Genomic DNA, 14,670 nt, shown 5'->3' with positions numbered 1-14,670 from the left:
AGATCAACAAAATGATATGTCAGCTTTTAAGGCAGTTTAAAGTTAGTTCAAGTGAGAAAAGTCGTAGAATAATTTTCCATCCTCATCGGTTGCATTTTTTTGGATGAACAATAAATGTTTGTAATCTGATTTTTGGTAGATCATCTTAAGAATATATCATCTTTCTCTATTGTTGGCATCGTTAATCTCTTGAAGGAACTTAGGGCTCGTTTGATATGTTTCTTTTCCTTGTATTTTAGTTTTTGCTTTGTTTAGTGTTTTAGGACTTCTCAATATGAGAAATCAAATAAATGGTATTTCTAAATGAAGTGAAGTGGTCTCTTGAGAATTTTGTCGTGTACTATGTGTCCTTTATTCCTAAATAAAGAATATAACTAATGGGACATAATTGGAGGCCAAAACAATGTACACTCCTAAAGTTAGGATCAAAGATCTCATTCCAGCCCATCAAAATTTAAGGTCAATTTGTTTTGAATTTTTTGAAAAAATCTCAAATAACTCATAATTATATATAAAAAGATTTGTAAGTTAGATGTATTAATTTTTTTAATATAAAAGTTTGTAATATAGCGGTTTAATTCACGTTTTGGGGGCAGTCTAATTCATAGGGCAACAATCTATATATATTATATATGTATATTATATGGTTAAAAATTATAAAATACTTCACATATTTAGGGTATATCACAAAAAGAGGTCAGCCATTTGTTTAAATAATTTATAGAATCTTGTTTGAACAAGACAAAAATCAGACTATATTATTTGATAGTAAAATACAAAAATAGAATGACTAATTAATTTAATTCAAACCTATTCCAAACAAGGCTATGCATGATTTTTGGTACATGTTTTTGTTCATCAAGGGCAGACAGAATCAGCACTATGTGTTACTGCTTATAGTGGCATAATAAAGCAAAATTGTTTGGCAACACACAAACAAAGTGGGATTTTATCCTTCATATATGTTAATTAATTATTAAGGTGACTAATTAAATTAAATTAAATCAAATTTTAATTTATTTTTGGCTTTGTTAGATAATGGAGTAATCACTTTAAAGAGTAAATTGAGAGAATCTATCCCTTACCTCTCAATCTATATAATATATATTCTATCCTTATAATATATATTTGGACAAGCATCACAAAAACAAAATGTGACTCATATTCCTCCAACTAATATTCTTAATTGCACATACGTGGATGTATTTTGCATCGTCAAACTTTTTTTATTTTTATTTAATATTTATATTATCCAATAGAAGAGAAGTTAAGAAGAGTTTTCAGATTTTTCATTTTGTGAAAATAGGTTCTTGATTCAAAAATCTTGTCTTTTCACAAACCTCCATCATCTAAATGGTTTAGGAGATATTTAGAAGAATAAATAAAGTATTTCTAAGCAAATTCAATCTTATATAACATTTAAATTTATATTTAGACAAATTACTTTTAAAATATATATATATTTAAAAAAATATGTAATTTAAAATGGCCCTAAGAATAATAGAATAGACATCAATCGAAAATGTCTAAATAAATTGCACCCATATGTAAGGTGTATTGAAAATCAACCTTTAAATATATTAAGGATGTGTTTGATAACCATGACATTAGAATTGGAATTGGAGGGTTCAATTTCAATTCTTATGTTTGTTAGACACTTTAATATTAAAAATTGGAATTGGAATTAGAATTCCAATAGAATTCAATATAGTGTAATTTGATAGTTCTCAATTTCAATCTTTTTAGGTCGGAATTGTAATTCCAAATTAACACGTTTTTCATGTTTTTGACATGTTTAACACGTTTTTCACACATTAAACACGTTTTTGGCACGTTTAACACGTTTTGAAACATTTAACACGTTTTTCACGTCCTTGACACGTTTAACACATTTTTGATACATTTAACACGTTTTTCACGTCCTTGACACGTTTAACACGTTTTTTACACGTTTAACACATTTTCACACGTTTAACATGATTTTCACATTTTTGACAAGTTTAACACGTTTTTGGCACGTTGAACATGTTTTTGGGACGTTTAACACGTTTTTGACACGTGTAACACGTTTTGACACATTTAACACGTTTTTCATATCCTTGACACGTTTAACACGTTTTTGACACATTTAACACGTTTTTCACGACCTTGACACGTTTAACGCGTCATTCACATGTTTAACACGTTTAACATGATTTTCACGTTTTTAACACGTTTTTGACACGTTTAACATGTTTTTGGCACGTTTTGACACATTGAACACGTTTTTCACGTCCTTGATACGTTTAACACGTTTTTGACACATTTAACACGTTTTTCACGTTCTTGACACGTTTAACATGTTTAACATAATTTTTACGTGTTTAACACGTTTAACACGTTTTTGACATGTTTAACATGTTTTTTACATTTTTGTACATTTTGCACGTTTTGACACGTTGAACAAGTTTTTCATATTTTTAACACGCTTTTGACACGTTTAACACGTTTTCACATTTTTTATACATTTAACACGTTTTTTTATGTTTTTGACACGTTTAACACATTTTCACGTTTTTGACACATTTAACATATTTGTTTACGTTTTTGACACGTTTACCACATTTTGACACGTTTTTCACGTTTTGGCACGTTTAATACGTTTTGACACGTTTAACAAGTTTTTCACATGTTTGGAACGTTTAACACATTTCCATGTTTTTAACATGTTTAAAAGGTTTTTAACACGTTTAAAACGTTTTTAACACATTAAATACGTTTAACACGTTGTTGACACGTTTCACGTGTTTTTTTACGTTTTTGAAACGTTTGACACATTTTTAACACATTTTTCACGTTTTGGCACGTTTAACAAGTTTTTCACTTATTTGGCATATTTAACACATTTTTGATATGTTAAACACGTTTTTACGTTTTTGACACGTTTAACACGTTTTAAACCTATCAAAACGTGTGAAAAACATGTTAAACGTAATAAAAATGTCAAAAACGTGTTAAATGTGCCAAAAACTTGAAAACCATGTAAAAACGTGTGAAAAACATGAAAAATGTGTTAAAACGTGTGAAAAACATGAAAAATGTGTGAAAAACGTGTGAAAAACGTATTAAACATGCCAAAACGTGAAAAACGTGTTAAACGTGTTAAAAATGTGTAAAACATGTGAAAAACGTGTTAAACTTGCCAAAAATGTGTTTAATGTGCAAAAAACGTGAAAAACATGTTAAACATGTGAAAAACATGTTAAATGTGAAAAACGTGTGAAAATGAGTTAAACGTGAAAAACGTGTGAGAAACGTGTTAAATGTGCCAAAACGTGAAAAAATGTGTTAAACGTGTCAAAAATGTGTAAAACGTGTTAGACATGCCAAAAACGTGTGAAACGTGTGAAAAACGTGAAAAACATGTTAAACATGTGAAAAACGTATTAAACATGTTAAAAACATGCCAAAACGTGAAAACGTGTTAAACTTGTTATAATGTGTGAAAAACGTGTGAAAAACGTGAAAAACGCGTGAAAACATGTTAAAACATGTGAAAAACGTGAAAAATGTGTGAAAAACGTATTTAAATATGTGAAAAATGTGATGAACGTGTTAAACGTGCCAAAACGTGAAAAACGTGTTAAACGTGTCAAAATGTGTGAAAAACGTGTTAGACATGCCAAAAATGTGTTTAACGTACCAAAAACGTGAAAAACATGTTTATCATGTGAAAAACATGTTAAATATGGAAAAACGTGTGAAAATGAGTTAAACGTAAAAAACGTGTTAAATGTGGAAAACGTGTTAAACGTGAAAAACATGTTAAACGTGTTAAATGTGTCAAAACGTGAAAAATGTGTTAAACGTGTCAAAAATGTATAAAACATGTTAGACATGCCAAAACATGTTAAACGTGTGAAAACGTGAAAAACATGTTAAACGTGTGAAAAACGTATTAAACATGTTAAAAACGTGTCAAAAACGTGTTAAACTTGTTAAAACGTGTGAAAAACATGTTAAACGTATTAAAAATGTCAAAAACGTGTTAAGCATACCAAAAACATGAAAAATATGTTAAACGTGTGAAAATGTATTTTAAGTGTGAAAATATGTTAAACATATCAAAAACGTGTAAAAATGTGTTAAACATGTCAAAAACGTATTAAACATGTCAAAAACGTATTAAACGTGCAAAAAAACGTGAAAACATATTTAAAAAGTTAATATTTTAAACCGATATTTTATTTTGCAAACATAGGAATTAGAATTGAATTACAATTCAATACCAATTCTCATAAAATTGAAATTCATTCAATTTAGACTAAAAAAGTAGTTATAAAATTGGAAAATAAAATTAACTACAATCCAAAATATCAATTAGAGTATAAACCACTCTAAACCAAATCATGACACAAATTAGCAACTTTGTTTTTGAAACAAAATGTCATAAAGTATCTTAATCAATCTAGGTACACTTTAACATCAATACCATTATCAATAAGGGACTGAACAACTGCCCTTATCTTCCCTTCAAATTTGTCCCTGTCCCTAGGTGTATAAGAAGCCGTGTACACATCAGCTTCTCTTGCCCTGTCAGCTAATATCCGACCAATCGATAAACAAGCAGGTATATCCGCTCTTGACTTTAGTGCGGCCTTTATGTCTTTTGAGTTTGTTCCTGCAACCGCAACTTGCTTGCTCGTTACCCTATGTGTGAGTGAAGCTGTCACAAATCTTTTCGAGATCAACACATCGAGTGTGAATGGTTCCATAAAGGCTACGGTCCTTTGCTTGAAAGATATATGCTTGTTGGGATTCTTCGATTTCTTCTCCTTCTGGTAAGTATATGGTTTGCTATTTTCGTCGTCAAGATAATCTTCAACTCCGAAAAAACTTCTCGGGGCTAGAAGCAACTGAATATAATAGACACATAAATGATATCAAGGGGATTATTATTATTAACAGGGTTTCTTCCCTTGAGGAGGCTAGGTAAACATCTAATCGCATAATTCCAACTTCAATCAAGGTTCTTTCAGTTATAATTGAACTTGAGCAACCTCTTAAACTTCAACTCTTTGAGCCTTGTTGTTTTGGGTTATGGAAAAGTGAGTTATGTGGGTTTAATCAGGTAAAAATACTTAAAATGTATAAATATATAATAAAAAGATACTGAAAAAAAGAAGTAAATGTATTTTTGTGTTTTTGATGTGATTGATAAGAGGATATATTAAAATACCCGGGCCTTAACATTTGAGCTATCTTGGGTGGGTGATGTCAAGGAGATTATAATCAATGCAATAAACAATATTGACCTATTACTTTGGAAGTTCATCAACTTATCATTATAACTGTGACCTTGTTTGATCTTTAGGGTTACTTGGATAACCGGTAGGTTATTCAAAATGAGCTGCCTGTTGTAGGTTATTGAAAAATAAGTTATTTGGGGAAGAAGACATTAGGGGTATAAATTTCTAATGAATTTTTAAAATAAGGGTATTTATTTGGTTAATGATTTAAATGCTGATGGGATAGTGGATTCATTTGAGATTAAATTCAAATAACCCAGATCGAACAAGAACGACTAAAACTAAAGGCGGTTGTGCATCTCTATAAGGCCTTGATTGATGAGGATTAAATTCAAACAAAAACAACTTTCATCAATTCATTAACTAAATGATCAAATACCCTTCATAACATTTTAAAAATGCTAAGGACCCACATTATACTTTTTCATCGAACAGCGTTTTTTCAAAAACATATACAGATTGTTTATCACACACATTAACACCAAATCAAACAAGCCATCTCTAATAGTTTATCACACGAATAAAATGTATAGCAAATATACCTGCCCACTGTGGAAACCCTTTGCTTGTGCAAACCTACAAGAACTAATTTCACCATGTCCACAAGTAGACAACTTCTGAAGTACACACTTCAACATGGTTCTAGAAGCTGAAATCCTTCAAACAACCAATATCATTTCATTTAGTAAACAAACAGTATACCCATCAAAATTTCTTATGTGCTGTAGGAAACAAATGATGATATTGATCAATGCAGATTACAACCAGTTTAAAAATAAAAACAAGTTATTCGTATCAAAGAATGTCATGAAAACAAATAGATCCAATTATTAAATATTGATGTAAGGAAAACCGACATCATTTAAATTAGTAAAGAAACAATATACCCATAAAAAATTCTTATGCGCTGTAGGAAACAAATGATGATATTGATCAATGCAGATTACATAAAACAAGTTATTCTTATCGAAGGATGTCATGAAAACAAATAGATCCAATTATTAAATGTTTCTGTAAGGAAACCAACCCTCAGTTGGCTTTGACAAGATTTAAGAACCTCATTTCATTTGAGTTAACATGTTGATCATCAAACTAAGAGTATACAAAATAAATGCAAGTTGGAAAAATCATTCCCATCCTACTTATAGAGAAACATCTGCTTAATCAATAAATGAGACAACCACACCAAAAAAAGAAGAACTGCAGGTCATGATAACAATTCAATTGAGGGTTTCTTCTGCTTATCTACGAAATCCTGCATTCAAACTCATTTGCAGTCTATTACTGTGAAAGTTATGAATCCTTTTATCAATCCACATAAACAACTAAGTTGTCGGTATTTTTCTATCAGTTAACACAGGTTAATATTTGGTTTCTAGTTCCATCAATTTCTCACTCTTTTTCATAATAAACAGTATAACCTTCATTATGGGTTTCATAAAATCCCGACGGTCCCTCTTCATTGTCGATTATTTGGAGAAAATCAAATTGGGAATGAATTGAATTCTTTAAATGGGTTTTACATACCGGCTCTTCGCCGACTCAGGCACCGACTCAAGCTGAAGGAAACTAAACCTCTGGAGAAGACGGCAATGGAAACTCCGACTGAATCAGCTACCGGAGAAAGTAACGAAGACGAGAAAAGATCGAGAGAGGAGGAAATTAGAAAGGGAAATGGGGGCTAGGGTTTTTGCGAGCTTCCGGTTTATTTTTACAGATTACAAAACCGGTCACAAGCCGGTTTTAAGTGAAACCCTTAGTATTGAAATATTCTCAAATTTACACTCTAATTATTAACACTTCAATATTTTCTTTTTCGGACCTATAAATTATTAACGGCATTCTTTTTTGTTTCTCCTAAGTATTATTTATTTATTTATTTGTTTCAATCAAATAGACCTAGTTAATGAAAATGGAGTAAACAAATATTGGGTTGACCCAAATAATAATCTAGACACAAAATATTAATTTGGATAAATTTATTTGATTGTTTTGTCTCCTATGGATAATAGTAGTATGAAAATACCTCGTATTAAAATAGTCATAGATAAGATTTTTAATTTTCAACACTCTTTTCAAAATTTCTCTTCATTTTTTTTAAGTTGTTTAATGTTTTCTTTCACCAATTTAATATCATCCAAGCCCTACCAACCATTAAGAACGAAGAATTAAGAATTAAGTTGGTGAGTTTATTGGTCTAATCATAAATATGTTTAGAAAAATTTACAAACACAGTCTTTATCCCAATTGATTAAGATTTTGAAAATTCAATGGGGATGTAGCTTAGTGCAAAAAGGAGACCGTCAATATCTAAGTATTGCAATAGTGATGAATAAAGGGGAATGATTTCTGAAGGCACTTGACTATGGCTTGAGGGAAAAGTGTCCATTTTTTTTGTTTCAAAGGCTCTTTCCAATTTTTTCCTCATGATATTTGCGCCTGAACGATTATTGCATTATGTTGAACTATAGATAATATCTAAAAAATGACAATAGTTAATAAATTTGATAAAAATAGATCTCAAATTGATTGATTTCAATTCTACTATCTTTCTCAAGGTGATATACATGGTCGTTAAAATCTCCACACATAACCATAGTGAGTAGTACATGATGGAAGTTTTTGAAATTATTTCCCAATGAACGTCCCTATTAGGAGTCTCCATGGATGAGGGCTATGATTAAAAGACACAGATGTGTCTATCCAGTATTGTGTACTTAAATATAAGAATATGTTCATATCCTCGTTCCAGAATAATACAATACATTTAAATTGGTCAACTGTATCGATGTGATAGTAATATGTAAATCATAAACTATAACTCAGAAAATTAAAATTAATGACACATGTATGAACTTTTAGAATACAAATTAATTATACATATACAAACAAGACTTTTTAATGAATGAACTGTCGCAGAAGTCTCGAAGCCCTCACAGTTCTATAACAAGATACTCATTGGGGAACTTGTGGCTGATTAGAGTCGGCCACTAAAATCTTTTGTAAAGAGTTGAAATTTTGTGAGGAAATAGTAGACATAATATGAGAGTTTGATGAGAAAGAAATTGTGAATAAAAGTGAATGTAAGTCATGTCTTAAAAAATAAGAATATCCATTATACTTGAATAACATATTATCAATTTTCTCAACTTGTGCTTATTGAAAAGAATATATTATTAATTAATTATAACTTTGCAAAAAGAAAAAAAAATGTATTACATATATTATTCAACCTATTAATAACATCTTCAAGAATATATTTATAGATAATATAAGCTTAAATATATACTAGTTAGATGTAAAACTGGTAAACACAACTCAACTGAGTTACTCAAACTAATTCACAACTTAGATGTATTACTCAACTCAAATTAATTTTAATCATTGTATCAAACTGTTAAGTCTACGCATCAAGGCTTCGGTCCTAAAATATTTCCGGCACCCTTTTCTCGGTCCTATGATGCACATGGGCCAGTTTATGTAATTCGTTTAATAATTCTGTTTTGTTTCCCTTCTCTTATATTTCTCTCAAACCGAATTCTGTTATTTTTTAAAGTTGTTGTAACAAGTTGGTAACCGAATACTCTTGGGTAATTCAACCGCTTTAAATGCTGATGCCCACCCCACTTTTTGGGCTATGAATTGAAGCTTGTGAAAGTTGTTACTCTAAATTATTCTCTCGGCCTTGAACCTCTATCTTGGACTACTAGGTGTATTCTAGTAGTATTCTCTTCTCACTCCGGTTTCTTCTCTCTTTAACCTAAAATTCTCTCATCACATTATATCCACTGCGCTTGATTAAAAGAATTCCATACTCGGTCCCATCAATCAAGAACACGTTTCTTGAATCAAGAACTCGGAAAGTTAAGTTATAGTTTCAAGCTTAACATATTGGTATCAGAGCTGGGCGATTCTCTAAATGGTAGAATCCCGCCAGCAGATAGAAATGGAGGCGCTAAAGTTCCTAATCGAAGGATTGTCCCAACAATTAACCGCTACGCAGGCCATTTTGCACCAACACATGACTGAATCGGCTGCTATGCATGCTGCTCTTAAACAACATATGGCCGAACTAAGCAATAACATGGACGGAAGATTCAATATCGCTGAAGAAAGACTTGCAGCAATCGAAAGTGCCGCGTCGGGCAAGGGCCAAGATCCCCGCACCGGCCCCTATGATGATGATGAGCCTTTTTGCCACGGTCCTCCATATCGTCCCCATCACCCTGGACAGAACCGCGACCATCATTATGTTCCTCCCACTCGGCTAACCAAGGTCGACTTTCCTCGGTTTGATGGACCCGATGTCGAGGGCTGGCTGATATCCGCCGAGCAAATCTTTAGGGTGGACAAGACAAATGATGCCACTAAATTAGAAATCACCCCCATTCACTTTTCTGGCGAAGCAAGAATGTGGTACGGGTCATATCTTCAGAACCGCAACCATAGAGAAGCATTATCATGAGATGTGTTCAAGAGAGACCTCTTGGCGCAATTTGGGCCCTCTATACACGACACTCCAATGAGGTAGTTGATGAATTTAAAACAGGTTGGTTTGGTTCAAGAATATAATCTGCGATACATGTCGATCTCTCAAAAACTCTACAGCATGCCAAAGGAATACATCATAGATTGCTACTTGTCCGGTCTAAGGGAGGAGATTGCAAATTGCATCAGATTGCGATTCCCGGATTCTCTAAACGAAGCCATGGCCATGGATAAGGTCCAAGAAGCAACATACTAGTTCCTAATGTGCAACGGGCACTTGTACAGCGCTGAAGCACCGTTGCTGCCCACGCCATCCAATATTAACACAGCCTGTCCGAGCACCAATACCGACATCAAGAATTCATCATATGGGTCCTCTTCAAGTGCAAACCATGTCCATGTTAAACAATTAGACCCGGTCTCAATGGATGAAAAGAGAAAGAAGGGCCTATGCTACACTTGTAATGAAAAATGGCAACCAAACCATAAGTGCAAATCCAGATTATTCATGGTCTCGGCCAATCAACAAGAACATCAAGAACCCATTCAAGAATCTGTTTTGGATGATCTACCTTCGTTGCTCGGGGCAAGGGAAGAACCAGCCATATCTTTACATGCATTGACCGATTCTAAAGATTTTCAAACGCTCCAGATTCTTGGCAAAGTTAGGAACCTGCCGGTAGTGATCCTGATTGATACAAGAAACACCCACAATTTTATCAATAACAGGATTTTGGAGAAAATAGACCACAAAAGCATAGCAACCCGGGTGCAATCGGTTAGAGTGGTCGATGGGTCCAATGTGTTATGCTCTAGTGTTTGTAAAGACTTGAAGTGGTCGATGTAAGGCAATGACTATCAAACAGAAATGAAGGTAATTTCCATGGACGGATATGATATTGTGCTGGGCATTGAATGGCTGATTACTTTAGGTCCTTCATCTTGGAACTTCGAAAAGCTGACCTTTTCGTATGAGAAGCAAGGCATAACCACAGTCCTAAAGGGGATTCCTCAGTCGCAGGTCTCCTTGATGCATGGAAACCAACTAAAAAAGATTTTCGATGAATGTAGTGTTGCTGCTAAAGTGCAAATAAAAAGTAAGCCTGAAGGCCAAACTATTTCCCTCGCGACAATGACCTTAGAAGATATTCCTGAAGATCTCCAGCAACTATTTGAAGTGTTCAATGCTCTATTCCAGCAACCCGAAGACCGACCACAAGTTAGGAGAATAATTAGAAGCTATGGCTCTTTCGCTGCCCATGTTATGCTGGTTCGGGAAAAAGACTTGGCCTGGATTTTTGATAACACCATAGAGTATAATCGAAGTTGGAAGAAATTTTTTTTATATATTTGCTTCAAGTCTTGGCGACATTGCAACAACAAAGGTCAGCTTAAACAATGAAAAACTCGACCTTGGGTGCACAGAAATTCCTTACATAGGCGGAGTGGCAAGTGACCCGGAAATGCAAAAGACTACAAGGACCCGACCAACTCCACTATTGAAACGATTCTGCCGAAAGTTTTTTAAGAAGTTCGGTCCTATGCTGCGACCCTTGCTGAATTTGCTGAAGCCCGACCGAAGCAATATTTTTTTAAAGATTTGAGGATGCACATTAGAGGCTGACCAGTCCACGTTCTTTTCGTCGAGGGCGACGAACTTTGAAGGAGGAGATTATGTTAGGTCTACGCATCAAGGCCTCGGTCCTAGAATATTTCCGGCACCCTTTTCTCGGTCCTATGGTGCACATGGGCTAATTTATGTTTTTTGTTTAATAATTTTGTTTTGTTTCCCTTCTCTTATTTTTCTCTCAAACCAAATTCTGTTATTTTTTAAAGTTGTTGTAACAAGTTGGTAACCGAATACTCTTGGGTAATTCAGCCGCTTTAAATGCTGATGCCCACCCCACTTTTTGGGTTATGAATTGAAACTTGTGAAAGTTGTTACTCTAAGTTATTCTCTCGGCCTTGAACCTCTATCTTGGACTACTAGGTGTATTCTAGTAGTATTCTCTTCTCACCCCGATTTCTTCTCTCTTTAACCTCGAATTTTCTCATCACATTATATCTGTTGCGCTTGATTAAAAGAATTCCATACTCGGTCCCATCAATCAAGAACACGTTTCTTGAATCAAGAACTCGGAAAGTTAAGTTATAGTTTCAAGTTTAACACAAACTTATATTATTCATTAATATGGAAAACTATTTTTTTTTGACAAAATAAGTTTACCCAATTAATTTTTTATCAATAACTCTAACATGTTTCGAATTCGTTTAATATATTTATTTGTACTAATTTAACGCGTTTCTTACACTATTTAATACATTTTTGGCACAATTAATTATATATTTTTATCCGTTTAACACAATTTAACATCTTAGTTATCCGTTTAATATATATATTTTTTTTTGACTAATTTCCCATGTTTTATACTTTTTTTTTACTATTTAATACGTTTTGTTAACAATTTAATATGTTCTTAATTAACTCATTCAATATATTTTGATAAACTTAATACGTTTTAAAATAGGTAAATATCAAACTCAAATAATTATAACTTACTCAAATTAGTAATTCAAATCCCTTAGAGTTTGGGTTAAATAGTCGTATACTTATACCTAGGTATAAATTAGATAACCTAGTTATTCTAAAAGTCAATAAATATAATTAAATTAAATTAACTAATTATAATATTAAAATAAATTTAACATTTCAATATAATAAAATTTATTAATTGAGATCTTATTATTTATTAAATATTTAGTAGTAATAATGAAGTGATGAATATTATTATATTATTTATGTGTCGTGATGATAAGGGTCAGGATAATAAAAGATTAAAGGTTTGATTTTCACTTTAAAAAAATTATTTTAAATTGAATTAAAAAACATAAATTATAATAATGTACCAAATTCATTTTATTAAAACAATATTACTGAGGAACTATTTTATGTCACATGAGATCGTACAACAAACAAGAAAGAATTTATGAAAAAATATTAATATATCTAAGAATACAATGACAACAAAAATAAAATATCTCTCTCAACCATAAATGTAAAGTGTGAAAGGCCATGGCCATCCCTTGTTCTTTTAAGTTTCTACCCATAAGATGTAGATCTAGACAGATTGCCCGGGCTGCCCGTTTCCGGCGTAAGGGTATTTGTCGCCGGAAAGAGGAGTCTGTCTCTTTCTCTTGATAACAAAATACCAAGTGTAACACTCCAACAAGACAGCGATGGCGCCGTAGGATATGATGATTCCAATGTAAGCATGTTTCCAACCCTTGGCCGGGTTCAAAAGCTCAAATCCCTTGAAAATGTTCACTATGGTGAGAATGATCACAGCGTATCCCACACCCCAATGGTAAAAGTTCCAATACATTCTATACTTGTTGTCCTTGTTTGGCCTCAACATAAGTGCAAACACCTAATCAAATAATTAACAAATATCAAATTTAAATATTCTACAATTAAGACACTTTTTGTAGTGGAAATCAGTAATATTTATACCTGAAGAGTTCCGAGACAAAAGAGTGTGATCCCGATGTTTCTATGTGTGGTATTGTCTAATCCAGACTCCTCCCCGAGTTTCAATCCAGTACCCCATCCGGCTACTCCAATGATGTAGGCAGACGATTGACACGCGACATGGATATAGAACCATGCCGGATCAGACGACTTGAACACCTTTAAATATCTAGCCACTATCGCCCCAAACGGCATCAACACTCCCCAACTGATTGCATTCAATACTCCGTGAATCTGAAATGATTTTTTTCATTAATCCCGGATTAGATAATAAACTCATGAAAATATAAATAATCACAAATCAAAGTAATAATTTTTGTCACAAATTAAATAAAAAAACATTACAACTAAAAGTTTGACTAAAAAAGAATTAAAATGCTTACATTTTTGTTTCTCTGTCTAGTAATAGCGGCGCCTCCATCACCCGTCACAGAGCCGTCGGCAAAATTTACTGTCCCTGTTGACGCCACGTTAGCTCCGGCCAAGTTGTGTGCTGCCGGATTGTTACCGGAAAGAGGTCCGATTTGCCAGACCTGATTGAAACTAGTACCGTCGCCGGGAAGTTGAAGAGTTGCATATATAATAATCTCACTACTAACAAATTCAGCAGAGATGGATGGAACATTGAAGCTCAAATTTCCCGGCGAGAGGGTTGAAATACGAGTGTCGATAACAGAGGAGGTGTAGGCCTGCATGTTTCCTCCGGTGCCCTGAAAGGCGACGAGCGCTTGAGCGCCGGCCATGCCAACTCCATTGATATTGAGCGCCCATGCGACCCAGTTAGTGGAAGAGACGCCGGTGTGCCGGTAAGCAAGATCAACAGTCCGATTGGATTGATGGTAATTCCAGTGAAGGAAAGAGTTTAAAACGGGGAGAGCTGTGCAAGTGGAGTAAATCCTGTTGCCGGAGAATGTTGTGGATTGACAATTCTGAGCAGAGGATGAAGAAATCAGGAGAGATATCATCAAAAGAGAAGATAAGAACCGAATTGGTGTGGATTTTGGTTTAGTATCCTCCATCTTTCTTCTTCAATAATTCAGATTCTTTCTCTTCTATCTTATTTTCTCTTTTCAGGTGAATGAGAGAGATTTATAGATGTGTGAATAAACGCGGAGAAAATTAAATAAAGGGAAAGAAACGACTGTAATTGACTGGTTCTTATTAGTTAGAAGTTTCAATGAACCGGTCTAATCTGAACTAGGAAATAACCTTAACTCTTTTTCCTTCTCTTTTGCCGCCTTTAAAGAAGGATAAATTATAAAAAAGTATCTATTGGTAAAAACATATAGTTTGATTGATAAAAAATAAGAAGGAAAGTGACTTTTAAACTACTTCAAAGTCTATGATCTATTGAATGATATAAAG

At 33.3% G+C, this 14,670-nt stretch overlaps 2 protein-coding genes across 3 annotated transcripts; both read right to left on the bottom strand.

Annotated features, from left to right (window-relative positions):
* Positions 1 to 4,312: 4,312 nt before the first annotated feature.
* On the bottom strand, positions 4,313 to 6,988 carry LOC124945629 (50S ribosomal protein L18). Of its 2 annotated transcripts, none has more exons than XM_047486093.1 (3): positions 6,816 to 6,988; positions 5,831 to 5,945; positions 4,313 to 4,895 (listed from the first exon to the last, which is right to left on the bottom strand). In XM_047486093.1, exons 2-3 carry the CDS (start codon positions 5,924 to 5,926, stop codon positions 4,443 to 4,445), a joined length of 549 nt encoding a protein of 182 aa, XP_047342049.1. In that variant the 5' UTR covers positions 5,927 to 5,945; positions 6,816 to 6,988; the 3' UTR covers positions 4,313 to 4,442. The 2 variants fall into 2 exon arrangements, with proteins under 2 accessions (XP_047342049.1, XP_047342050.1); XM_047486094.1 differs by having other exon boundaries at positions 5,831 to 5,937.
* Positions 6,989 to 12,822: 5,834 nt separating this feature from the next.
* On the bottom strand, positions 12,823 to 14,346 carry LOC124944475 (cytochrome b561 and DOMON domain-containing protein At5g47530-like). The gene is made up of 3 exons (XM_047484735.1): positions 13,689 to 14,346; positions 13,288 to 13,539; positions 12,823 to 13,204 (listed from the first exon to the last, which is right to left on the bottom strand). The coding sequence occupies exons 1-3, from the start codon at positions 14,322 to 14,324 to the stop codon at positions 12,896 to 12,898; spliced, it is 1,197 nt and encodes a 398-aa protein (XP_047340691.1). The 5' UTR covers positions 14,325 to 14,346; the 3' UTR covers positions 12,823 to 12,895.
* Between the last annotated feature and the right edge of the window lie 324 nt (positions 14,347 to 14,670).

The sequence above is a fragment of the Impatiens glandulifera genome, chromosome 7, assembly GCF_907164915.1.
Source record: "Impatiens glandulifera chromosome 7, dImpGla2.1, whole genome shotgun sequence".
Lineage (NCBI taxonomy): Eukaryota > Viridiplantae > Streptophyta > Magnoliopsida > Ericales > Balsaminaceae > Impatiens > Impatiens glandulifera.
This window is presented reverse-complemented; position numbering and strand designations above follow the sequence as displayed.